Source organism: Pristiophorus japonicus, chromosome 1, assembly GCF_044704955.1.
Source record: "Pristiophorus japonicus isolate sPriJap1 chromosome 1, sPriJap1.hap1, whole genome shotgun sequence".
Classification (NCBI taxonomy): domain Eukaryota; kingdom Metazoa; phylum Chordata; class Chondrichthyes; family Pristiophoridae; genus Pristiophorus; species Pristiophorus japonicus.
The window spans coordinates 103,201,536-103,228,196 of NC_091977.1; the positions used below are offsets into that span (position 1 = coordinate 103,201,536).

General features: G+C 45.9%; 1 protein-coding gene across 1 annotated transcript in view; it reads right to left on the minus strand.

Annotated features, from left to right (window-relative positions):
- aopep (aminopeptidase O (putative)) overlaps positions 1-26,661 on the minus strand; it is a 473,316-nt gene that overhangs the window by 216,700 nt on the left and 229,955 nt on the right. Inside the window, exons 7-11 of the mRNA XM_070882030.1 lie at positions 23,355-23,461; positions 11,512-11,614; positions 7,545-7,652; positions 7,042-7,085; positions 2,278-2,338 (exon numbers count right to left, since the gene is read on the minus strand). Of these exons, the coding sequence (XP_070738131.1) occupies positions 2,278-2,338; positions 7,042-7,085; positions 7,545-7,652; positions 11,512-11,614; positions 23,355-23,461 (423 nt within the window). The remainder of the gene's footprint in view (positions 1-2,277; positions 2,339-7,041; positions 7,086-7,544; positions 7,653-11,511; positions 11,615-23,354; positions 23,462-26,661) is intronic.

The following is a 26,661-nucleotide window of genomic DNA, read 5'->3' on the forward strand; positions in this document are numbered from 1 at the left end:
AACAAGAACAAAGATACGAGAGAGAGTAAAGGGAAAAGAAAAGATAGAGAGAGAAAAACAGGGAAAAAGAAAACGATAGAGAGAAAGAAAATAGAGAGAGAAAAAGGGACAAAAGGGAAAAGAAAGATAGAGAGAAAAGGGAAAAGAAAGATAGAGAGAAAACAGGGAAAAAGAAAAGAAAAAAGGGAAAAAGAAAGTAGAAGAAAACGGAATAGAGAGAAAAGGGAAAAAAAGATAGAGAGAAAAAAGGGAAAAAGAAAAGATAGAGAGAAAAGGGAAAAAGAAAAGATAGAGAGAAAAAAGGGAAAAAGAAAAGATAGAGAGAAAAAGGGAAAAAGAAAGATAGAGAGAAACAAAGGGAGAACGATAGAGAGAACAAGGGGAATAGAGAGACACCGGGAAAAGAAACGATAGAGAGAATACAAGGGACAAAGCAACTAAGAGACCCCCCTTTCCCCCTCCCCTCACTCTCTCCCCCCTTTCCCCCTCCCCTCACTCTCTCCCCCCCTTTCCCCCTCCCCTCACTCTCTCCCCCCTTTCCCCCTCCCCTCACTCTCTCCCCCCTTTCCCCTCCCCTCACTCTCTCCCCCCTTTCCCCCTCCCTCACTCTCTCCCCCCCTTTCCCCCTCCCCTCACTCTCTCCCCCCTTTCCCCCTCCCTCTCTCCCTCCCCTCACTTCCCCCCCCTTTCCCCCTCCCCTCACTCTCTCTCCCCCCCCCTCTCTTCCCCCCCTTTCCCCCTCCCTCCCACCCCTTTCCCCCTTCCCTCACTCTCTCCCCCCTTTCCCCCTCCCCTCACTCTCTCCCCCCTTTCCCCCTCCCCTCACTCTCTCCCCCTTTCCCCTCCCCTCACTTTCTCCCCCCTTTCCCCCTCCCCTCACTCTCTCCCCCCTTTCTCCCTCCCCTCACTCTCTCCCCCCTTTCCCCCTCCCCTCCCTTTCATCCTCCCTCACTCTCTCTCCCCCTTTCCCCCTCCCCTCACTCTCTCCCCCCTTTCCCCCTCCCCTCACTCTCTTCCCCCCTTTCCCCCTCCCCTCACTCTCTCTCCCCCCTTTCCCCCTCCCCTCACTCTCTCCCCCTTTCCCCCTCCCCTCACTCTCTCTCCCCCCTTTCCCCCTCCCCTCACTCTCTCCCCCCTTTCCCCCTCCCCTCACTCTCTTCCCCCCTTTCCCCCTCCCCTCACTCTCTCCCCCCTTTCCCCCTCCCTCTCTCCCTCCTCTCACTCTCTCTTCCCCCCTCCTTTCCCCCTCCCCTCACTCTCTTTCTTTCTTCCCCCCCCCTCCCCGATTCGGCCCTGGTGTCGGGGATCGGACCCCTACCCGGGGATTGCAACTCCCCTCCCACCCTAGGGACATGGATCGGACCCCCCACCCCCAGGGTATCAGACACCACTGCGTGCTGGGAAACCTGACTTTCCAGGTTTCCTGCCATCTCCCGGGAACATTCAGCCCTATTAAATAGAATTACACAAAATCTGCAGCACAGAAACAGGCCATTTGACCAACCAGTCCATGCTCATATTTATACTCCACAGGGGCCTCCTCCCACTTTAATTACCCCTTCTTATCTTGCTCCATATCCGTCCATTCCCTTCTCCTTCATGTACGCATCAAGCCTCCCCTCAAATGTGCCAATACTATCTACTTCAACCAGTGACAGTGAGTTCCAAATTCTCACCACTCCCTGTGTAAAGAGATTCTTCCTATGTTCTTTATTTGCTCTGTTCGTGGTTATTTTATATTTATGCTCTCCTGTTCTGGACTCACCCACAAGTGAAAACAGTTTCTCCATATCCCCCCGAACAAGCTCCTTCATTATTTTAAAGATTTCTCTCAGGTCTCCTTTAATCTTCTCTTTCCAGAGCCTCCTCAATCTTTCCTACTGGTTGCAACCTCTCAATTCTGGTAAAGTCTTAAAAATCTTCTCTGCAATTTCTCCAGTGCTTCAATATCCTTTTTGTAGTCTAACTAACTATATAAATGTAACATTACCTCTCTGCTGTTATATTATTTATTAATTTGTCTGATGCATGGATTTATTTTGTAAAGCCGTTATTAAATCCTAAAATAGCTTGCATCCTGTATTTGAATTTGCATTCAATAGAATTTTTTTTTACATAAAACCTTTCAAAAATAATTCTTCAATGAATTGATTTGCACTCGGACTTTGGTAAACACCCACACATGCAAAATAGAGTAGGTATAAACACAGCATACTTGAATCTAAATACAAGCAATTTAGATACTACTGATGTTAGTACGTACAAAAGAGAAATTACCTTTGGTAATCCTGCTACATCCAGCCAGTCTTGATAAATAGCTTCTAAAGACAGTCCCTGACTATGGTGAACAAAACAAAAGGAGAAATCTTAGTAAAATGTCAAACTTTCTGAATATAAAAAAGAGCATGAGAAATTCTTGAAATGTGTACAAGAGAACTTTATTAATTAGTGTGTTTCCAGCCCAAAGGAAGGAAGTAGTGCTGGATCTAGTTCTGGGGAATGAAGTGGGCCAAGTGGAGCATGTTTAAGTGGGGGAAAATTTGGGAAACAATAATCAAAATGCCATTAGGTTCAGAATAGTTATGGAAAAGGACAAAAAAAAATCAAATGTGAAAATACTCAACTGGAAGAGGGCTCGTTTCAGAGAGTTGAAAAGGGATCTGGGCCCAGGTGGATTGGAATCAAATATTGGCAGGTAAAATAGTAAATGAGTATTGGGAGGTTTTCAAAGAGGAGATGGTTCAAGTACAGACTAGACACGCTCCCATGAGGAGGAAAGGAATGGCATCCAAAGCTAGAGCACCCTGGATGACTATAGAGATTAAAATGAAACAGAAAAAAATAGGCTTATGATAAATGTCAGGTTCCTAATTCAGTAGAGAACTAAGCTGAATTCAAAAAATACAGAGGAGAATGGAAAAAGTAAATAAGAGGGGTAAAGAGAGTGGAAATAAGAGGGGCAAAGAGAGTGTATGAGAATAGTATAGTAGGTATCATAAAATGGAACCCAAAAGACTTTTATAAACATATAAATAGTAAAAGGGTAGTCGAAGTAAGGGTGAGGCTGATTAAGGACCATAAAGGAGATCTTCTTGCGAGGCAGTGGGCATGGATGGGGTACTTTGTATCTGTCTTCACCAAAGAATGTGACACAAAACTTGGAAGTATAGTGAACAGTGAGGAGGATAGTGATAGACTTCAAGAAGACAGAGACAGGCTGGTGAAATGGGCGGACATGTGGCAGATGAAATTTAACGCAGAAAAGCGCAAAGTAATACACTTGGATAGGAAGAACGAGGAGAAGTAATATAAACTAAAGGGTACAATCCTAAAGAGGGTGCATGAACAGAGAGACCTGGGGGTATATGTGCACAAATCATTGAAGCTGGCAGGGCAAGTTGAGAAAGCGGTTAATAAAGCATAAGGGTTACTGGGCTTCATAAATAGAGGCATAGAATAATAAAGTAAGGAAGTTATGATGAATCTTTATAAAACACTGGTTAGAACCCAGCTGGAGTATTGCGGCCAATTCTGGGCACCACACTTTAGGAAGGATGTCAAGACCTGAGAGGGTGCAGAGGAGATATACTAGAATGGTACCAAGAATGAAAGACTTCAGTTACATGCAGAGACTAGAGAAACTGGAATTGTTCTCCTTAGAGCAGAGAAGGTTAAGAGGAGATTTGATAGAGGTGTTCAAAATCATGAAGGGTTTTGATAGAGTAAACATAGAAAAATAGATGCCGGAGTAGGCCATTCAGCCCTTCGAGCCTGCACCACCATTCAATAAGATCATGGCTGATCATTCCCTCAGTACCCCTTTCCTGCTTTCTCTCCATACCCCTTGATCCCCTTAGCCATAAGGGCCATATCTAACTTCCCCTGAATATATCCAATGAACTGGCATCAACAACTCTCTGCGACAGGGAATTCCACAGGTTAACAACTCTCTGAGTGAAGAAGTTTCTCCTCATCTCAGTCCTAAATGGCCTACCCCTTATCCTAAGACTGTGTCCCGTGGTTCTGGACTTCCCCAACATCGGGAACATTCTACCCGCATCTAACCTGTCCCGTCCCGTCCCATCAGAATCTTTTATGTTTCTATGAGATCTCCGCTCATCCTTCTAAACTCCAATGTATAAAGGCCCAGTTGATCCAGTCTCTCCTTATATGTCAGTCCAGCCATCCCGGGAATCAGTCTGGTGAACCTTCGTTGCACTCCCTCAATAGCAAGAACGTCCTTCCTCAGATTAGGAGACCAAAACTGAACACAATATTCCAGGTGAGGCCTCACCAAGGCCCTGGTACAACTGCAGTAAGACCTCCCTGCTTCTATACTCACATCCCTTAGCTATGAAGGCTAACATACCATTTGCCTTCTTCACCGCCTGCTGTACGCCAACTTTCAATGACTGATGAACCATGACACCCAGGTCTTGTTGCACCTCCCCTTTTCCTAATCTGCCGCCATTCAGATAATATTCTGTCTTCACGTTTTTGCCCCCAAAGTGGATAACTTCACATTATACTGCAACTGCCATGCATTTGCTCACTCACCTAACTTGTCCAAGTCACCCTGCAGCCTCTTAGCATCCCCCTCACAGCTCACACCGCCACCCAGTTTAGTGTCATCTGCAAACTTGCAGATATTACACTCAATTTCTTCATCTAAATCATTTATGTATATTGTAAAGAGCTGCGGTCCCAGCACTGAGCCCTGCGGCACTCCACTAATCACTGCCTGCCATTCTGAAAAGGACCTGTTTATCCCGACTCTCTGCTTCCTGTCTGCCAACCAGTTCTCTATCCACGTCAGTACATTACCCCCAATACCATGTGCTTTGATTTTGCACACCAATCTCTTGTGTGGCACCTTATCAAAAGCCTTTTGAAAGTCCAAATACACCACATCCACTGGTTCTCCCTTGTCCACTCTACTAGTTACATCCTCAAAAAATTCCAGAAGATTCGTCAAGCATGATTTCCCCTTCATAAATCCATGCTGACTTGGACTGATCCTGTCACTGCTTTCCAAATGCTATTTCATCTTTAATAATTGTAAATAAGGAGAAACTGTTTCCAGTGGCAGAAGGGGCAGTAACCAGTGGACACAGATTTACAATAATTAGCAAAAGAACCAGAAGTGACATGAGGGGGAAAAAAATTATGTAGTTAGTTGTTATGACCGAAAGGGTGATGGAAGCAGATTCAGTAATAACTTTTAAAAGGGAATTGGATAAATACTTGAAGGGGAAAAATTAGTAGAGCTATGAGGAAGGAGCCAGGGAGTAGGACTAATTGGATAGCTCTTTCAAAGAGTCGGCACAGGCATGATGGGCCGAATGGTGTCCTTCTGTGCTGATTCATTCTATGATTTTATGAAAACACATATTTTACTGCACTGAATTCAATGTAAATAAACCAAAACAAGGTGTACCAAAATTATTTCAGTGTGGACGTTAAGATGTTGCTTGCTAAACAATAAATGGATATTAACAAAAATGCCTTACAATTTTTGGGCTCAATTTTCCCCAGTATTTGCTCCCTTTTTTTGGAGTAGACTGCTTTTTCTGGCCTAACTTAAAAATCCCCAGTTTCCCCAATCAATTTGCACCAGCATAACTCACTTAGTTACGTTTTTTTTAGGTTAGTTTTTTTTTCTCAAAAGGGGGTGTTACCAGCCACCCATGCCTGTTCTGGCCATTTAGTTACTCTATTTCTACTTAGGCCAGCGTATGTGGCCACTTGAGAAAACCCTTGCGGAGAGTTAAAGAAATCGGCGCAGGTAAGGAAATTGGAGGCCATTCGGCCTGGGATAGGGCGGGAAGCGGAGACGACCTGGACCTGAACCAACCAAGCCTTAGGGAACAAACTTGCAAAACCATCCTTCCTTCGCACAATTAAAATAAGAAGAAATAAAAAATTAAGTCCTACCTTCAGCATCAAACTCCAATTCACCTTTCTGCACTCCGCCCAGAAAGGCAGCGGGCCGGTGCGGGAGGCCACTTGGCCTGGGCTAGGGGCGGGAGAATGCACCGGGAGGCCACTCGGCCTGGGCTAGGGGTGGGAGAATGCACCGGGAGGCCACTTGGCCTGGGCTAGGGGCAGGAGAATGCACCGGGAGGCCACTCGGCCTGGGCTAGGGGCCGGAGAATGCACCGGGGTTGGCCTGGGCTAGGGGCGGGAGAATGAACCGGGAGGACACTCGGCCTGGGCTAGGGGCGGGAGAATGCACCGGGAGGCCACTCGGCCTGGGCTAGGAGCAGGAGGGAACAATTCAACGGAGAGGCTGGTTTGGGAGACGAGGAACTCTGTGGTCTGCTGCCTGTGTGTACAGCTCCAGTATAGGCAGCAGAGCTATCATGACATGCAGCACCAGACTGATCACAATTAAAAGCAACTCCGATTAAGAATCTTCAGAATAAAATACTTACTGTTAGTTGCTTTTGAAGTCTGGTTTCCTTGCACGTCTGCAGCAGTGTCATGCCCAGCACTGAGAGACTGCCCTCAGCTCAGAGGCAGGCTGGATAAGACTCGGGTGCATGGCCGAGGTTTCTTCAGTGCAGCCCTGATCAGCATCCTGGCTTATCGCACTGCAAACAGAGGCCCGTGGAACCGGCCCTGAAGACTGCATTTCATGCGAGGGCTCCTCATATCTGCAGCACAAAAGGCACGCAGACTCGGAGTGCTACTGCGCATGCGCGGCCATCACTTTTCTCCACCGCGCATGTGCAGACGTCCCGGCACATTTTCCAGCGCAGAACGCAGGCTCCAACCCCCGAGGTGACTGGCCACGCTGTGCGGCTGCAGAGAAGAGGCCAGACAGCGGCAAAAGTTGAGACATTTTTTTCTGGAGCATCTCCTGACGTACTGAATCGGCGCAACTCGGGTTAGACGCTAAAAAACGGGTTCGGCCAAAATTGAGCCCAATGATTTGTGCAGATTCTTTCTCAATTTGTCATTCCTCAAATATAATTTACTTCCTTTCCAATGCCTTGCCCTGAACATCATATTATGAAACAAAATGTATTTTCTACATACCTTCTTAGTTGTGAAAAGTTCTCCATAAACATATGCAGAAAATCCTAATTTTGAAATAATAACAACTGTGACAAACAGGAATTACAATACAACAACTCATACAAAGAAGAAACAATATTTTTTTACAATTGCCAATATAGTTTATTTTAGCATGCTTAGATCTGTGCTCACTTGCTTCTTACACATAACGTAAGCAGTGAAACATGTATGTACTAATACAATACTGTTTGTCCATGAAAGAAACACAAGGCAAGGTGCCCCATCCATAGTCTTTCCCCCAGCACCACAATGTTTTCAATTTTAGTCACAGCATCATGAGAAATGGACTAAATGAAGGCTAGACACTTTTCCATGGGTAAAATATAAGCGCTATTTATATTAATTTATCTAATATTTATTTATTAATATGCTGTATGATTTGTTGGTTAGTCGTTGCATGTTTACAGAATTGGGCTGCTGTAAAAAAACATTTATAAACAAACAATTCTCACAAAATAACTCACCTGAGAAAGAATCAGTTGTCCATGAAATCTCTCCACAAATAGCCTGAAAAACTTCATAAATGCTTTTTGTCCAACTCTGTCCTCAAGGTAATGAAGAACAAAATAACCCTACCAACAAAAAAAAGGTCAAACCATGAAAAAAAAATCTTTATTGTGACAAATGAATAACAGGGATGCAACTTCAGCATCTGCAGTATGTAATAGCACACTAAAAACTGGTCATTTAAGTTTTCTGGAGTGGAAGGTAGCAGCCTTTACACGGCCTACTTTGTTAATTGAGAAATCACAACTAATGCCATCGATTGATGATCTCCCTGTCTTCAGAGCAACCACTCAATGCTAGAATAGTGCAGGGACGTGGAGTTGCGGTGGAAGATCAGCCAGCATCTTAGTGAATGGCAGGCTCGAGGGGCCGAATGGCCTACTCCTACTCCGATTTCCTGCACTTTCCCCATATCTCTTAATATTAAAAAATCTATCGATCTCCATCTTGAATATACTCAAAGGCTGAGCCTTCACAGCCCTCTCGGGTAGAGAATTCAAAGAATTTATCACCCTCTGAGTGAAGAAGTTTTTCCTCAATCTCAGTCCTAACTGGCCGACCCCTTATTCTGAGACTGTGACCCCTGGTTCGAGACTACCCAGCTAGAGGAAATATCCTCCCTGCATCGACCCTGTCAAGTCCTGTAAGAATTTTGTATGTTTCAATGAGATCACCTCTCATTATTCTAAACTTTAGAGAATATAGGCATAGTCTACTCAATCTCTCCTCATAGGACAATCCCCCATCCCAGGAATCAGTCTGGTGAATCTGCGTTGCACTCTTTCTATGGCAAGTATATCCTTCCTTAGGTAAGGAGACCAAAACTGTACACAATACTCCAGGTGCAATCTCACCAGAGCCCTATATAATTGCGTAAGACGTCTTTACTCTTATACTTAAATCCTCTTGTATTAAATGCCAATCTACCATTTGCTTTCTTAAATGCTTGCTGTACTTGCATGTTGACTTTCAGTGATTCATGTACAAGGACACCCAGGTCCCTCTAAACACCAACATTTCCCAATGTTTCCTCATTTAAAAAATACTCTGCTTTTCTATTTTTCCGACCAAAGTGAATAACTTCACAATTCTCCACATTATATTCCATTTGCCATGTTCTTGCCCATTCACTTAACCTGTCTATATCCCCTTGAAGCCTCTTTACATCCTCCTCATAACTTGCATTCCCCACCTAGCTTTGTATCATCAGCAAACTTGGATATATTACATTTGGTCTCCTCATCCAAATCATTGATATAGATTGTGAATAGTTGGGAGCCCAAGCACTGATCCTTGCGACACCCACTAGTTACAGCCTGCCAACCAGAAAATTATCTGTTTATTCCTACTCTCTGTTTTCTGTCCGTTAAATAATCCTGAATCCATGCTCGTATATTACCCCCAATCCCATGAGCCTTAATTTTGTTTAATAACCTCTTGTGTGGCACCTTATTGAATGCCTTCTGAAAATCCAAATACACCACATTCACTGGTACCCCCTTATCTATTTTACTAGTTGCAACCTCAAAAAACTCTAACAGATTTGTCAAACCTGATTTCCCTTTCATAAATCCATGTTGACTCTACCCAATCCTATTATTATTTTCTAAGTGCCTGCTACCACGTCCTTAATAATAGATTCCTTAATAATAGATTCTAGCGTTTCCCCTACAACTGATGTCAGGCTAACTGGTCTGTAGTTCACTGTTTTTTCTCTCCCTCCTTTCTTAAATTATCATAGGCAGTCCCTCGAATCGAGGATGACTTGCTTCCACACCAAAAAGTTCATAGGTGTTTCAATGAAGGACCTAATATTCTAGGTCCCAAACTAAATCTTGAAGGGTGGAAGATGTCTGTGCATGGATTTTTTTAACGTGTGGTGGCCGTTGCACACCAGCCACCACACGGGCTTGACAGGGCTAGATCTTGGTCAAGTGGCTAGGCTTAACCAAGACAATTGGAGACCAGCTCTGCTGCACGGACCTAGTGCACACACATATCGCAGTGTGGGCTGGCCCGTGTTGCCCCATGTCCCACGCCACTTCTGGGCGACGAACCGGCACCTCTCCTGAGCCCCGATCACATCCCTCTGTAATCTCTCGCCGCTCATTCGCCCCGGCCTCACCGCTCCTGCTGTACCTGCTCACACACCAACCACCGATCTAGATCTTGATAACGTCCAATCCAGTCGCCCTCTTCGCTGCCGTCGCTCTCCTGCTGCAACACGTGCTGCTCCTGGATTTCTTAAATATTGGAGTTACATTAGCTACCTTCCAATCTGCAGGAACCGTTCTAGAATCAATGGAATTTTGGAAGATGACAACCAATGCATCCATATGGAGCTATGAAGCAAATGAAGCCGACAGCGAAGACCTCACGACTGGATGTCCACCAAAGATCTGCAACTCATCTTCGATCCCAAACAGCGTCCAACTTCCCACTCCGCTCGCTGGCAGCGCGACTACAACCCGGACCTTACCATCATTTCTAAAGATCAAAGTTGAAGCGCGCTCCACGCATCCCACAAAATACTCCCCGACTTCCCCAATAGCCAACATAGGCCTATCATCAACCATGTTGGCATCAAAACCCCGAGATTCTGTCGATATGAATTCCATGGTGGAACTTGGCCAAAGCCAACTGGGACTGCTATAGGGAAGCCATTTAAAAAGTGGTGATTAAAATACCCGCGACACCGGAATGTTATCACCTTTTTTTTAAAGCTTCCTTCCCACCACCACCAAGAAGAGTTTCCCCTGGAGCTTCTGGGAAGAATACACTCCCTGATGGATGAAAGTGCTCCGATGGTACAACTAATCAGGCAGCCCAAAGGCTGCAAAGGCCCAGCATGAAGAGGCTGCAACTTGTGAGAAGATTATCTAATGGAACAAGTTCTGAGGAGCATTTAAGCATTTACCTTCAAAATCAGTGGTCCATGAGTCTCTTCATTGTCACATGGACACTATGAAATAATGGCGTGATACATACATGCTAAAGTAATGTAATTAGCTCAGTGGGTGTGCTGATGTAAATTCATGTGTTTTATTAAAACTGAGTTATTCCAATGGTGCGAAAATAATAAAATCGATTCCTAATGCCAGATTCACTTATGAGGACCAATTAGACTGAAATATTTCAATTTGACATAAACCCATAATGGCAGCCCCTCCTTATGACAAACAGTACATGATGTAGCAAGTACACAAGACAGAATGATAAGCAAATACAACAAAATATTGATCAAAGGTAACAGAATTGTGCCAAACTCTTCAGTGATATGTGAACTGACATAGATTTCTCTTAAAGGCTGAAATGTAACAGAACACTCTCCCATATAAAAGACAATACTGCAGATGGTTCTTCCAAAATATCCCAAATATAAAATATGAGCAACATAAACATTTCTATACTGTAAGCAGACTGGTGGTAGGGGGATTGCAATTGATCACAGGGCCCCTTGGCTATAAAGTATGAGGTTAAAATGGTCTGGATTTCCACTTCTCATCACAGCAGTAGGCCATTCAGCCGCTCAATCATATTCTGCCATTCAATAAGCTAATGGCTGATCTGCACCTCAGCTCCATTTAACCACCATTGTTCCAGATCCCTTGATACCCTTACCCAACAAAAATCTATCTATATCAGTCTTGAAAATCTCAATTGATCCAGCATCCACAGCCTTTTGGGGGCTAAGTTCCACAATCCAATAAGCCCTGATGGAAAGTGAATTTATGGATGTGAGGCGAGGACAGAAAACTACTGTGATGTGTTGTTCTCCATGGTCTGCTCACACTTACTGTTTTGGTCCCTATCTGAAGGATAACTGCTTGAGTTACGGAGGTGCAGTCAGTGCCCATGGAATATATCCAAGTTAGCACTTTTAGGGCAGAATTATTTTTTTTAAATGTAAAAGGAAGTTCTTACCTTTAGATAATGGACTTGCATAAAGATTTTTCCTGGATTTAGACCGTGTTTGACCACTGTTGCACCAGAGTCACTCACTTCACCTGTACTCTCTTTGTTAGGCCTAAAATAGTCCCACAAAAAAAACCACATAAAATATAGTAAGCTATCAATGTTCTATCAGAAATCTGCAAGACGGCAGAAAGGTTAGAGTAAGTATCACATGTATTTGCAGTGATTCTGGGAGACTCAATCTGAAATCTGTAGCATCATAGGATGGAAGGAGGACACGAACAACCTTCCGGTTATAAAAGGGGTCGGGGGGTCTAGTAAGGAGGAGGAACTGAGGGAAATCCTTATTAGCCGGGAAATTGTGTTGGGGAAATTGATGGGATCGAAGGCCGATAAATCCCCAGGGCCTGATGGACTGCATCCCAGAGTACTTAAGGAGGTGGCCTTGGAAATAGTGGATGCGTTGACAGTCATTTTCCAACATTCCATTGACTCTGGATCAGTTCCTATGGAGTGGAGGGTAGCCAATGTAACCCCACTTTTTAAAAAAGGAGGGAGAGAGAAAACAGGGAATTATAGACCGGTCAGCCTGACATCGGTAGTGGGTAAAATGATGGAATCAATTATTAAGGATGTCATAGCAGCGCATTTGGAAAGAGGTGACATGATAGGTCCAAGTCAGCATGGATTTGTGAAAGGGAAATCATGCTTGACAAATCTTCTGGAATTTTTTGAGGATGTTTCCAGTAGAGTGGATAAGGGAGAACCAGTTGATGTGGTATATTTGGACTTTCAGAAGGCGTTCGACAAGGTCCCACACAAGAGATTGATGTGCAAAGTTAGAGCACATGGGATTGGGGGTAGTGTACTGACATGGATTGAGAACTGGTTGTCAGACAGGAAGCAAAGAGGAGGAGTAAATGGGTACTTTTCAGAATGGCAGGCAGTGACTAGTGGGGTACCGCAAGGTTCTGTGCTGGGGCCCCAGCTGTTTACACTGTACATTAATGATTTAGATGAGGGGATTAAATGTAGTATCTCCAAATTTGCAGATGACACTAAGTTGGGTGGCAGTGTGAGCTGCGAGGAGGATGCTGTGAGGCTGCAGAGCGACTTGGATAGGTTAGGTGAGTGGGCAAATGCATGGCAGATGAAGTATAATGTGGATAAATGTGAGGTTATCCACTTTGGTGGTAAAAACAGAGAGACAGACTATTATCTGAATGGTGACAGATTAGGAAAAGGGGAGGTGCAAAGAGACCTGGGTGTCATGGTACATCAGTCATTGAAGGTTGGCATGCAGGTGCAGCAGGCGGTTAAGAAAGCAAATGGCATGTTGGCCTTCATAACAAGGGGATTTGAGTACAGGGGCAGGGAGGTGTTGCTACAGTTGTACAGGGCATTGGTGAGGCCACACCTGGAGTATTGTGTACAGTTTTGGTCTCCTAACCTGAGGAAGGACATTCTTGCTATTGAGGGAGTGCAGCGAAGGTTCACCAGACTGATTCCCGGGATGGCGGGACTGACCTATCAAGAAAGACTGGATCAACTGGGCTTGTATTCACTGGAGTTCAGAAGAATGAGAGGGGACCTCATAGAAACATATAAAATTCTGACGGGGTTAGACAGGTTAGATGCAGGAAGAATGTTCCCAATGTTGGGGAAGTCCAGAACCAGAGGTCACAGTCTAAGGATAAGGGGTAAGCCATTTAGGACCGAGATGCGGAGGAACTTCTTCACCCAGAGAGTGGTGAACCTGTGGAATTCTCTACCACAGAAAGTTGTTGAGGCCAATTCACTAAATATATTCAAAAAGGAGTTAGATGAGGTCCTTACTGCTAGGGGGATCAAGGGGTATGGCGAGAAAGCAGGAATGGGGTACTGAAGTTGAATGTTCAGCCATGAACTCATTGAATGGCGGTGCAGGCTAGAAGGGCCGAATGGCCTACTCCTGCACCTATTTTCTATGTTTCTATGTTTCTATGTTTCTATTCTCCAGTCCTGCCGAAGTTCAGTCGGAAATCACTAGGCAAAGCTATCCAGAAGTACAGTCAGCTGAATACATGCAGTTTTCTAGGATGAGTTCATTAAAATCACGGAAGACTACAGTACCGAAGGGAGCCATTCGCCCATCATGTCTATGACGGCTCTTTCGAAGTACAATCCAGTTAGTCACACTCCCCATTCTCTCATATCCCTGCAATTTATTTTTATTCATTCACGGGATGTGGGCGTTGCTGGCAAGGCCAGCATTTATTGTCCATTCCTAGTTGTCCTCAAGAAGGTGGTGGTGAGCCGCCTTCTTGAACCACTACAGTTTGCATGGTGAAGGTACTCCCACAGTGTTATTAGGTAGGGAGTTCCAGAATTTTGACCCAGCGACAATGAAGGAATGGTGATATATATCCAATCAGGGTGGTGTAAGAATTGAGGGGAATGAGGGCATTGGTGTTCCCATGCACCTGTTGCCCTTATCCTTCGAGTTGGTAGAGGCCACGGGTTTCTACCCTTACTTTCCTCAGCAACCGAGGATGCATCCCATCTAGAACGGGTGACTTATCCATTTTAATTACTGCCAGCCTTTCTAGTATCTCTCCTTTTATCTATTTTTATTTCATCCAGTCTCCTAGCAACCTCCTTGTTTACCATAGCTTTGGCAAAGTCCTCTTCCTTGGTAAACACAGACGCAAAGTACTCATTTTGTACCTCAGCCATGTCTTCTTCCTCCACGAATAGATCTCCATCTCAGTCCCTAATCAGCTCCACTGACGACCTTTTATTGTTAACATGCCTAGAGAAGACCCTTATATTCCCTTTTATGTTAGCCAACAATCTATTCTCATGTTGATCCTTTGCCTCTCTTATTTCCTATACCACTTCGCCTCCGTACTTTTATATTCAGCCTGATTCTCCCTTTTATTATCAAGCTGATATCTGTTATACTCACCCTTTTTCTGCTTCAGCCTACTCTCTAAATCCGTCGTCATCCAGGGAGCTTTTGCTTTGGTTGCCTTCCCTTTCCCCTTGTGGGAATGTACCGAGACTGTACCCAAACCATTTCTTCTTTAAAGGTCGCCCATTGCTCCATTACATTTCTGCCTACCTGTCTTTGACTCCGATTTACCCGAGTAACTATCATGAAATTGCAGGGACATCTAAATAATGTAGTCTCCCCTTCATCAGCATGTAAAAATTAGGTTCCCAAGTCAGGTGTATTTTGGGTGGAGGTCTGACATAAACAATCTCCACAACTGATTTCAGTTGATTGTGCACCAACGGCACTATCCCGCAGTCTTAGAAACATAGAAAATAGGTGCAGGAGTAGGCCATCTGGCCCTTCGAGCCTGCACCACCATTCAATAAGATCATGGCTGATCATTCCTTCAGTACCCCATTCCTGCTTTTTCTCCATACCCCAGTCTTACACTTCCCATGAATGTCCATTGGGCAGCAGGCTAAACATCCCATCACTTCCCTTCTCTGTAAGTGCTCCTTCCCTTGCATCCTTAAATGCTCTTCTCAAATCCTTCCATCTACTGCTCTGGCATGATACATGTTAATGCAATCATCCTCACTGTGGGCAACACACAGACACCTTATTGCAGAAATCAAAAAAGAAGCAGGGGATGGGGAAGGACGAGCCCCAGTTCAGAGTTCATACTGAATTTCTGCTGTTCTTTTTTCTCATGCTCTTCACTGGCACCAAAGCCTACTCTGAAGAACATAGAAACATGGAAAATAGGTGCAGGAGCAGGCAATTCGACCCTTCGAGCCTGCACCACCATTCAATATTGTGGTGTCCCGACACCTTGTTATTGAATCACATGAGGCATGTACTGCAGACACGGTTACTGCGTGACCTTCCTTTATTCCCAGGACCAAGAAATTATGACCCTGCGTGGGACCTCCCTTTAAATACCCGAGTGCCCAGGTGAGGAGTGTCTCCCGCAAGTTCACCCCCTGTGTCAAGGTGTTCATTTCCAGGACATATACACAGTGTACAGTGTGGTTGCATGAAGATTACAGTTACATGAAGGTTACAGTTGTATGAAGGTTGCATACATGACATCACCTCCCCCCTCACGTCTTTTTGTGTCAAAGGTTAAGTCTTTCAGGTGGTCGACGCTCTCTCGTGGAGCGCCGCAGTTGGGGCTCTGGTGGCTGAGCCTTGGCATGCATATCTGTCACCTGAGGTGATTCCGGCCTGTCCGGGCTGGCCGCAGGGACTGTGCATGTTGGTGAATGTCCTTGTTGCTCGTCCACTGGCAGTGGTGTGGGTAACATCTCATGCTCTTCCTCAGGTTCCTCAGTGTCTATGCTGAACCTTTTCTTTACTTGGTCCAAGTGTTTGCGGCATATCTGCCCATTGTTGAGTCTGACCACTATGACCCTATTCCCCTCTTTGCCAATTATGGTGCCCTCAAGCCACGTGGGTCCCAAAGCATGGTTAAGAACAAATACCGGATCATCAATTTCTGTACACCTCCCCCTTGCGTTTCGATCATGGCACTCGGTTTGGGACTGGCGCTTGCCCTCAACAATGTCTGCCAGGCTGGATGAATGAGGGACAGCCGCGTTTTAAGCGTGCGTTTCATGAGTAGTTCCGTGAGCGAATGCGGGCGGGACCTGTAGGCCAGCAGAAGGCGCGATAGGCGGTACTGAAGGGAGGGGGTCCTTGGATACGGAGCATGCCCTGTTTTATGACTTGGACCGCACGTTCCTCCTGGTCATTGGAAGCCGGCTTGAACGGCGCTGTCCGGACGTGTTTGATGTCATTACCAGACATAAACTCCTGGAATTCATGGCTGGTGAAACACAGGCCTTTGTCGCTGACTAGAATGTTCGGCAAGCCATGGGTCGCGAAAACCGTATGCAGACTCTCCACTGTGATGGATGTTGTGCACAAGTTTAATATGATGCACTCAGTCCATTTCGAGTATACATCGACAACGATCAGGAACATTTTTCCCATGAACGGGCCCACGTAGTCTACGTCAACACGTGACCATGGCCTGGTGGGCCAGGGTCACGGACTGAGTGGGACCTCCCTGGGGACATTGCCCAGCTGGGCACACGTCGTGCACCTGCGAACCCAGTGTTCTAGGTCTGAGTCAATTCCCGGCCACCATACATGTGACTGGGCAATGGCCTTCATTAGCACGATGCCAGGGTGCTCACTGTGGAGTTCCCTGATGAATGCTTACCTTCCTTTCTGGGGCATGACTACCCGGCTGCCCCATAGCAGGCAGTCGGCTTGGATGGAGAGTGTGCAGGCGCCCAATCCCAAGTCAGATCACATTTCTTTATCATGGACAGGAGGGGGTCTCTGTTGGTCCAGAGTTTGATCTGGCGGGCTGTGATAGGGGAGCCTGCGGTGTCAAAAGCCTCAACGGCTATGACCATCTCAGCGCTTTGCTCTGACGCCCCCTCAGTGGTGGCCAGTGGGAGCCTGCTGAGCGCGTCAGCGCAATTCTCGGTGCCTGGCCGGTGCCGTATGGTGTAGTCATACGCAGCCAGCGTGAGGGCCTATCGCCGTATGCGAGCTGACGCATTGGCATTGACAGCCTTACTGTCGGACAACAGGGATGTTAATGGCTTGTGGTCCATTACTAGCTCGAACCGCCTACCGAAAAGGTACTGGTGCATCTTTTTCACCCCGTAAACACAAGCGAGTGCTTCCTTTTCGACCATGCCGTATCCACGCTCTGCCTCGGAGAGCGACCTGGAGGCATAAGCCACCAGTTGGAGTCGGCCGTCATCATTACTCTGCTGCAACATGCACCCAACCCCATAGGATGATGCATCACATGTTAAAACCAGTTTTTTACAGGGGTCGTACAAGGTCAACAGCTCGTTAGAACAAAGCAGGCTCCGCGCCCTATTGAAAGCCCGTTCTTGACCGTCCCCCGCAAAGCCATTCACAACCTTTACACAAGAGCACGTGTAACGGCTCCAACAATGTGCTTAAGTTCGGCAGAAAGTTCCCGAAATAGTTCAAAAGTCCCAGGAATGATCGCAACTCCGATGTGTTGCCGGGCCTGGGCGCCCAGCGGATCGCCTCCATTTTAGCTTCGGTGGGCCGGATCCCATCTGCGCCAACCCTCCTGCCCAAAAACTCGACCTCTAGGGCCAAAAACACAAGCCTACCCGGTCCAGTTGGCGTAGCACCTCCCCCAGGTTTTGGAGGTGTTCCTCGGTGTCTCGACCAGTTATTAGGATGTCGTCTTGGAATACGATTGTTCCAGGAATGGATTTAAGCAAGCTTTCCATGTTCCTCTGAAAGATAGCGGCCACCGAACGAATGCCAAACGGACACCTGTTGTAGATAAATAGCCCCTTGTGCGTCGTGATGGTGGTCAGCAGCTTGGATTCTTCAGCCAGTTCCTGAGTCATGTAGGCCGAAGTGAGGTCCAACTTGGTGAACAGCTTGCCACCTGCCAGCATGGCAAAAAGGTCTTCCGCTCTCGGAAGCGGGTATTGGTCCTGCAGTGTCACTTGGTTGATGGTGGCCTTCTGGTCGCCACAAATCCTGACCGAGCCATCCGCTTTGACAACAGGAACAATGGGGCTTGCCAAGTCACTGAATTCAACGGCCGAAATTATGCCCTCTCTGAGCAGCCTGTCCAATTCACTTTCAATTTTCTCAAGCATCACATACGGCACCGCTCTGGCTTTGTGGTGCACTGGTCTGGCGTCCGGGGTGATGCGTATCACTACTTTGGTGCCCTTGAAAGTCCCGACACCGGGTTGAAACAGTACCCCGAATTTCTGTAGGACCTGTGAACATGAGCTTCGCTCCACAGATGAAATGGCATACACATCCCCCCATTTTCAGTTCATCTGGCTAGCCAGCTCCTCCCCAAAAGTGTGGGGCCATTTCCCGGGACAATCCAGAGTGGCAGCCGGTTCTCTGACCCATTATGTGTTACCACCAAGTTTGCACTGCCTAGCACTGGATGATCTCTTTGGTATACGTCCGTAGCTGCATGTCAATGCGTTCCAGCTTTGGCCTGCTAGCTCTGTGTGGCCATAATCTCTCAAATTGTTGGGCGCACATAAGGGACTGGCTGGTTCCTGTGTCCAGCTTCATGTGCACCGGGATGCCATTCAATAAAACTTTCATCATCATGGGTGGCGTTTTGGTACATGAGCTGTGGACGTCAACCACATGAACCCGCTGAACTTCAGCATCCATGGCTTTGCCCCAAGTATCATTCTGCATTGCAGACCTCTCGTCTGGTTCCTCTGTCTCGTAGATTAGCCTCGCTACAGCCTTTCTGCAAAATCTGGCCAAGTGTCCACTGATGTTGCAATTCCTACAGATAAATTGCTGGAACCTGCAGCTTTTCACATTATGTCTACCCCCACACCTCCAGCATGAGCTGAGGTTGTTGCTAACAAAAGGACTGTTACCAGACATTCCTCTCTGATTGTCCCTTTGGTTATTTCTAAGCGCTCTGATGGTGGGTGTCAATGGTCCCATCACGGGACGCATTGTTCCTCGGGATGGCGTGAATTGCCGATCCCCTTTCCAGTATACCTGTTGTGGGCCCACCTAGAGTCTGTTGCTGCCTGGCCGGTTTCGAAATGCCCTTGCCTGCCTGCGGGGTCCTGAGCCGCGTTCACAATGTTAACTCCCTGGTCCATCACCACGTTGGAACTGGGGCTGTGCATGGAAATTAGCTTGGTCTCCTCTTCTGCTGCCATGAAGGTGTGAGCTATCAACGTCGCCCTTTCTAAAGTCAAGTCCTTGGTCTCTGTGAGCTTCCTGAAAATCCCGGCATGACTGATGCCCTCAATGAAGAAATCCCTTAACATCTCCCCCCTGCAGGCGTCTGTGAACTTAGAGACTGGCCAAGTGCCGCAGGTCCGCAACGAAGTCCGAGATGTTTTGTCCCTCCTGACGCCGGTGTGTGTAGAACTGGTGCCGGGCCATGTGTACACTACTCGCCAGTTTGAGATGCTCACTGATCAGCTGGCTGAGCTCTTCGAAGGACTTGTCCGCCGGCTTCTCGGGTGCAAGCAGGTCTTTCATCAGCGCGTACGTCTTTGGACCGCAGCTGGTCAGTAGATGCGCCCTCCGCTTGTCAGTCGCTGCCGTTCCCAGCCTGTCCTTCGTGACGAAACTCTGCTGGAGTCTTTCCACGAAGTCGTCCCAGTCCTCACCCACACAGTAACGTTCCTCTGTGCTACCGGTGGCTATCCTCGTGGTTCGGTGATTCCCGTTTCTCGTCGCCAAATGTGGTGTCACTGCACCTTGCTACTGAATCACACGAGGCATGTACTGGAGACACGGTCACAGCGTGACCTTTCTTTATTCCCAGGACCAAGAAGTGATGACCCTGCATGGGATCTCCCTTTAAATACCTGAGTGCCCAGGTGAGGAGTGTCTCCCACAAGTTCACCCCCTGTGGTCAAGGTGTGCATTTCCAGGACATATACATAGTGTACAGTGTGGTTGCATGAAGGTTACAGTTACATGAAGGTTACAGTTGTATGAAGGTTGCATACATGACAAATATGACCATGGCTGATCATGCAACTTCAGTACCACACTCCTACCTTCTCTACATACCCCCTGCTCCCTTTAGCCGTAAAGGCTACATCTAACTCCTTTTTGAAAATATCCAATGAACTGAACTCAACAACTTTCTGTGGTAGAGAATTCCATAGGTTCACAATTCTCTGGGTTAAAAAGTTTCTCCTCATCTCGGACCTATATGGCTTACCCCTTATCCTTAGACTGTGACCCCTGGTTCTGGACTTCCCAAACATCGGGAACATTCTACCTGCATCTAACCTGTGTAATCCCATCAAAATGTTATATGCTTCTATGAGATCCCCTCTCATTCTTCTAAATTCCAGTGAATATAAGCCTGGTCGATCCAGTCTTTCTTCATATGTCAGTCCTGCCATCCCAGGAATCGGTCTGGTGAACCTTCGCTGCACTCCCTCAATAGCAAGAATGTCCTTCCTCAGATTAGGAGACCAAAACTGCACACAATAGTCAAGGTGTGGTCTCACCAAGGCCCTGTACAACTGCAGCAAGACCTCCCTGCTCCTATACTCAAATCCTCGCGCTATGAAGGCTAACATGCCATTTGCTTTCTTAACTGCCTGCTGTACCTGCATGCCTACTTTCAATGACTGATGTATCATGACACCAGGTCTCGTTGCACCTCCCCTTTTACTAATCTGTCATCATTCAGATTATCGTCTGCCTTCCTGTTTTTGCCACCAAAGTGGATAACCTCCCACATCCACATTATACTGCATTTGCCATGCATTTGTCCACTCACCTAACCTGTCCAAGTCACCCTGCAGCCTCTTAGCATCCTCCTCACAGCTCACACTGCCACCCAGTTTAGTGTTATCTGCAAACTTGGAGATATTACATTAAATTCCTTTGTCTAAATCATTAATATATATTGTAAATAGCTGGGGTCCCAGCACTGAACCTTGCAGTACCCCACTAGGCACTGCCTGCCATTCTGAAAAATATCTGTTTATTCCCACTCTTTGCTTCCTGTCTGCTAACCAGTTCTCTATCCACGTAAATACATTACCCCCAATCCCATGTGCCTTAATTTTGTGCACTAGTCTCTTGTGTGGGACCCTGTCAATAGCCTTTTGAAAGTCCAAATACACCACATCCACTGGTTCTCCCTGATCCACTCTACTAGTTACATTCTCAAAACATTCTAGAAGATTTGTCAAGCACAATTTCCCTTTCATAAATCCATGCTGATTTGGACCGATCCTGTCACTGCTTTCCAAATGCGCTGCTATTACATCTTTAATAATTGATTCCAGCATTTTCCCCACTACCGATGTCAGGCTAACCAGTCTATAATTCCGTGTTTTCTCTCTCCCTCCTTTTTTAAAAAGTGGGGTTACATTCGCTATCCTCCAATCCATAGGAACTGATCCAGAGTCCATGGAATGTTGGAAACTGACCACCAATGCATCGACTATTTCTCGGGCCACTTCCTTAAGTACTCTGGGATGCAGACTATCAGGCCCTGGAATTTATCGGCCTTCAATCCCACCAATTTCCCGAACACCATTTCCTGACTATGAGGATTTCCCTCAGTTCCTCCTTCTCGCTAAACTCTCGGTCCCCTAGTATTTTCGGGAGGTTATTTGTGTCTTCTTTAGTGAAGACAGAACCAAAGTATTTGTTCAATTGGTCTGCCATTTCTTTGTTCCCCATTATGAATTCACCTGATTCTGACTGCAAGAGACCTACGTTTGTCTTCACTAATCTTTTTCTCTTCACATATCTATAGAAGCTTTTGCAGTCGGTTTTTATGTTTCCTGCAAGCTTACTCTCATGCTCTATTTTCCCCCTCCTAATTAAACCCTTAGTCCTCCTCTGCTGAATTCTAAATTTCTCCCAGTCCTCAGGTTTGCTGCTTTTTCTGGCCAATTTATATGCCTCTTCCTTGGATTTAACACTATCCCTAATTTCCCTTGTTAGCCATGGTTGAGCAACCTTCCCAGTTTTATTTTTACGCCAGACAGGGATGTACAATTGTTGTAGTTCATCCATGTCAGTCATTCAGCAAAAAGTTACACTTGAAGAGTTGTTATCGAGGCACTAATGGAACATGTCCTTCTCTAGGTGTACGAGTTGAAGCTCATTTGGGGGCCAAGGAACCAGAGAAAGCATCTCACAGCACATAATGTCCTTCACTCTAACCCTGCAAAGTAGTACCTCAGTTACATCCGCCACAGGGAATTGGAAGCACGAGGTTGAGCAGAGTATACTGATTGATAAACAAGGCATAATCAAACAGCAGCAGATAGTGATGGGACAGGAGGAGTAGGAATTTGCTATTCAAAAAGTTAGACAGCAGTCCTTCTTCAGCTGGTATCAACAGGAATCCAGAATCAGGGATTTTAAAAAAATGCTTACCAAGCATGAATGATTGCTGTAGTCATTAAAGACTGGCATAAGCAAATCAAATGCAGATGAGATTTAATGTGGAAAAGCCCACGATCTGCATTTGCACTGCACTGCTATACAGAATCAGAATTTACACTGGTGCCATTGAGGAGCCTGTAGTAGCAGTACAAGATTAGATTGAAGAACACATCGATTTAGTAGAGGTTTTTAAATTCTGACGGGCTGTGCAGTAAGTGATGATAGTTCATCAACTTAAAATCGTCATTAAGTGAGCAAGGAGAGAGGGAATGGTTGAGGCAGAGACCATTGTATTTTTTAAGGGAAAGATGGATAGATATTTGAAGCAGATGACAATACAGGGCACTGGATTTAGTTTTGGATTGCTCTAGCAAAGAGCTGGCACGGACACGATGGTCTGAATGACCTCCTTCTGTGCTGTAAAAACTCGACACTTCGATGGAGAATTAAACATTTTAAGAAACAGTGGGGGGGGAGGGGAAATAAAAAATGGACTTATCATCAAAAAGGTCAAAATAGCTCAAGCAAAAGTGATACATTTTAGCAACTACATGTAACTAAAAATAGCTAAAATGTGGTGCGAGTTTCTCCATAGTTTAAAACTTGGAGCACAAGAGAGCCGAGCCAAGCCAAACTGGTATATCATCTACTCTTGGAACATATACATATAAGGAGTATGTATTTATTTGCCAGTTTCTGGAAAATGTTCAACTTAAAACTGAAAATTACATTTCTCACAATAAACACCTACATTATGACTGCACACTTAAACCAGTTTAATTAAAATATCTGGAGCCCCAAACTGTCTGATTCAAGTACATGTTTTTCATTACTGTTTTATAAGTTTAAAATCAATTTTTCAAACAACAAAATGTCTGATAATATAGCATCTCTCAAGACGGATGTGCAATGTAGCTGTGCTCACCTCAGTACTTGCAACTGTTCTTCAGAGTTCTGAATTTCGTCTCGGAGCCTTCGCCAGTGCAACAGGGACCTTAGTTGGTGCTGCTCCTCAACTTCTTCCTGTGAAAGCTAGAGAAATATTGTCAATGAACACGTGCTTTCTAACTTAGGACAGAAGAATACATTATTACAGTTTACACAAACTAGGGTTTATTTCCTGGAATTTAGAAGGTTAAGGGGTGATTTGATCGAAGTTCTCAAGATATTAAGGGGAACTGATAGGGTAGATAGAAAGAAACAAGTTCTACTGGTTGGGGAGTCTAGGACGAGGGGGCATAGTCTTAAAATTAAAGCCAGGTCTTTCAGGAGTGAAGTTAGGAAAGACCTCTACACGCAAAGGGTGGTAGAAATGTAGAACTCCCTTCCACAAACGGCAATTGATGCTTCGTCAATTGTTAATTTTAAATCGAAGATTGATAGATTTTTGTTAACCAAATGTATTAATGGATATGGGGCAAAGGCGGGTATATGGAGTTAGGTCACAAATTAGCCTTGATCTCACTGAATGGCGGAACAGGCTCGAGGGGCAAAATGGCCCACGCCTGTTCCTATGTTCAAGGGCAATTAGTGATGTGCAATAAATGCTGGTCTTGCCAGCGACATCCACATCCAGTAAATTAAATTAATAAAACAAAATGCGCTACCACTGTTAGGTCTACTTGCATAAGTGAATAAGTTAGGATAATTTCAGCAAATATTGCAACTTCCACTTTGAAAATGTATTAGTTGGAAATGGAAGTTGCTGCAAAATACATAAAGCACTTATTTCTTCAAAACTACTGAATGTTTACAAAAGCAAAATACTGCGGATACTGAAATCTGGAATAAAAACAGAAAATGCTGGAAATTTCAGCAGGTCAGGTAGCATCTGTGGAGAGAAAGCAGAGTTGACATTTCGGGTCGATGACCCTTCGTCAGAATGTTTCCATATCAGCCACCAGCTGCTAATCATCCCAATCCACATTTCAACCCTGAACCTAAAAATGCTTGTAATTTGGTCAATGACAAATAGTCTGTGAACATCACAATAAACTTAATTGGTTTTATACATTATAGTAGTTTTCTGTCCAGCTCAGCAGGGTACAAAGAAATTGGGGGGGCGAAATTGCCCTTTTTAAAAAAAATAGTCCCATTAGCACCTGTGGGGGTCACTAATGGGCGCAACAAGGTTATCGCCTGGGGGAAGGGGTCAATAGCGCCTCCAGGGAAATTGCCCTGGAGGTTTGGGGGCATTGTGTTGTTAGCGCTGCACCTTGGATCGGCACATGCACCCCAGATCGGCGCACACTCGGCGATGATGTCATTGCCATGCCCGCCGACCGCACACTGGCCCGTGCCGACCCCTTTGTGCCCCCTCCCCCAGAGCAAATTGCCCCGTGGGTCGCGAAGTTGACGGACATCCACCGTCAGGGCACCCCTTAAAGGGGAGGCCATTTGCCCCATGGGCCGCCATTTCTTTCTGTCGGCCGGCAATGACGGCCCTTGCCTTGACCGGGCCGCCATCCTGCAGTCAGAGCGCGCAGCAGCCTTCCTCTTTAATTGAAGGGGAGGGGGTGTTCTGCCACGTTAGTGCTACGCAGAGCCACGTAGCGCTGACGTTGCCGGTGGGGCGCTGGGCTCCGGAGCGCTGCACCACAGAGGCGGAGCGCCTCCAATAGCATTCCGCCTCCGTTGGACAGAAGGGCCGAATTCTGCACCGGGGGTGGAACCTCCGGGCTGGCCAATAAATGTCCCGGCCCCAGAAAGCTACCTCCTCCAAATGGGGCAATTTCACCCCGTGTTTCTCTGCTTTATCCTTTAATTCTTTGTGTGACATGTGCCTTTTGCTTTATATTCCACCTTCTCTCTCTCTCATTCTCTGGATCTATTCCCACTATAGTGTCTATATTTTTCTGTTTGTGTTTGAGTATTTTTCTCATTCTATTTCTGATACATTTTGTAAATCTTTTACTCCCCAGCTCCTCTCCTTTCTGTTTGGCTCTCAATGTCTTTGTGTCTCACACACATTCATTTATTGATTTACTTAATAGGGTAAATTCTGAAAGGCCCCATAAAAGCAGGTGGTCTTAAAATCAGGCATGCCGATTTGTTACATGCCTGATTTTACAAGGTATAATTTGACAGTGAATAATGATGCTGCAATATCAGCATAAGTGGCCCAATTTCAATAATAAAATCTAATAGATAAAAGTTTGTCCCTCTGAATTCAACATGTTTGCACCTCCCAGAGCTTGAGCTTCAGTCATCACGACTAGGACGTGGAAGTTTCCGGAGTTCATCTGCTGAAACAGGGAAGAAAGTGGGTACTTGGATTTTTTATTTTGCAGTTGCTTGTTGCATTTTGCTCCATGCATTCACTGGTTTTCCTGGATAGCTCTCCATTTTTGCACTTTGCTTTTTATCCCTACCAATACTTTGCTTCATTATTCTTGGCTACTGCTGGCTTTGACTGTTGCACATATAAAGAGGTGACGATAGGTATTGCTTTGGGGAACCCAAACTGCTACAACACTTAGATAAGAAAGAGGAGTTTGTGAGGGGAAAACAAATTCAGGTAGAACACCACTGGAGGCATTTTGGCCACATCCTTCACTAACTCAGGACCGGTACCTAGACATGTCAGAGTCTGTGCTGCCTCCAATTCAAAAACCAGGATCTCACAAAGTTGTGCCATCTGCTGTGCAATCACCTGCTCATATGTGGAACAGATGGCAGCTAACTTCTAGAAGTTCAGAGATGCACAATCTGTAGGAACTGGTGCAAAAAGTGCAGGTAAAAATATTGGGAGGGGATGGAAGGAGAGCTGGGGTTGACATAGATGGAATGGGTGGAGACAGGGGCCTCGGGATTGAACTGTAATTTGGGATTGGAGCAAGCAGCCTATGGTGAATTGAGCCTGGCAGCACTCTGATCAAGGGAGCAAGATTAGAACAGGAGAGCAAAGCATACGGCCTATGCTGGCTAGGAGAGAATATGTGCATGTGGCCTGCCAAAGTATTGGCCCAGAATTTGCGGTCGCGATGACAGGATGCAGGTGCATGCAGAAATCCTGAACTTGCGGTCTGTCACTGACAGCTCTGAAACAGGCTGCGCTGTGTCCCCGCCTGCCCCCAGAGCCAGAAATATGTGCAGTCAGCCAAATCAGGGAAACTGACGAAAACTTTGGCTCTTCTGCTGTAAGTGCACTGTTAAATTCCCCACTAAAAGTTAGACCCGAAGGGATTAGGTGTCACTGGGGTTTTTACAGCGTTATTACTGCTAAACAAATG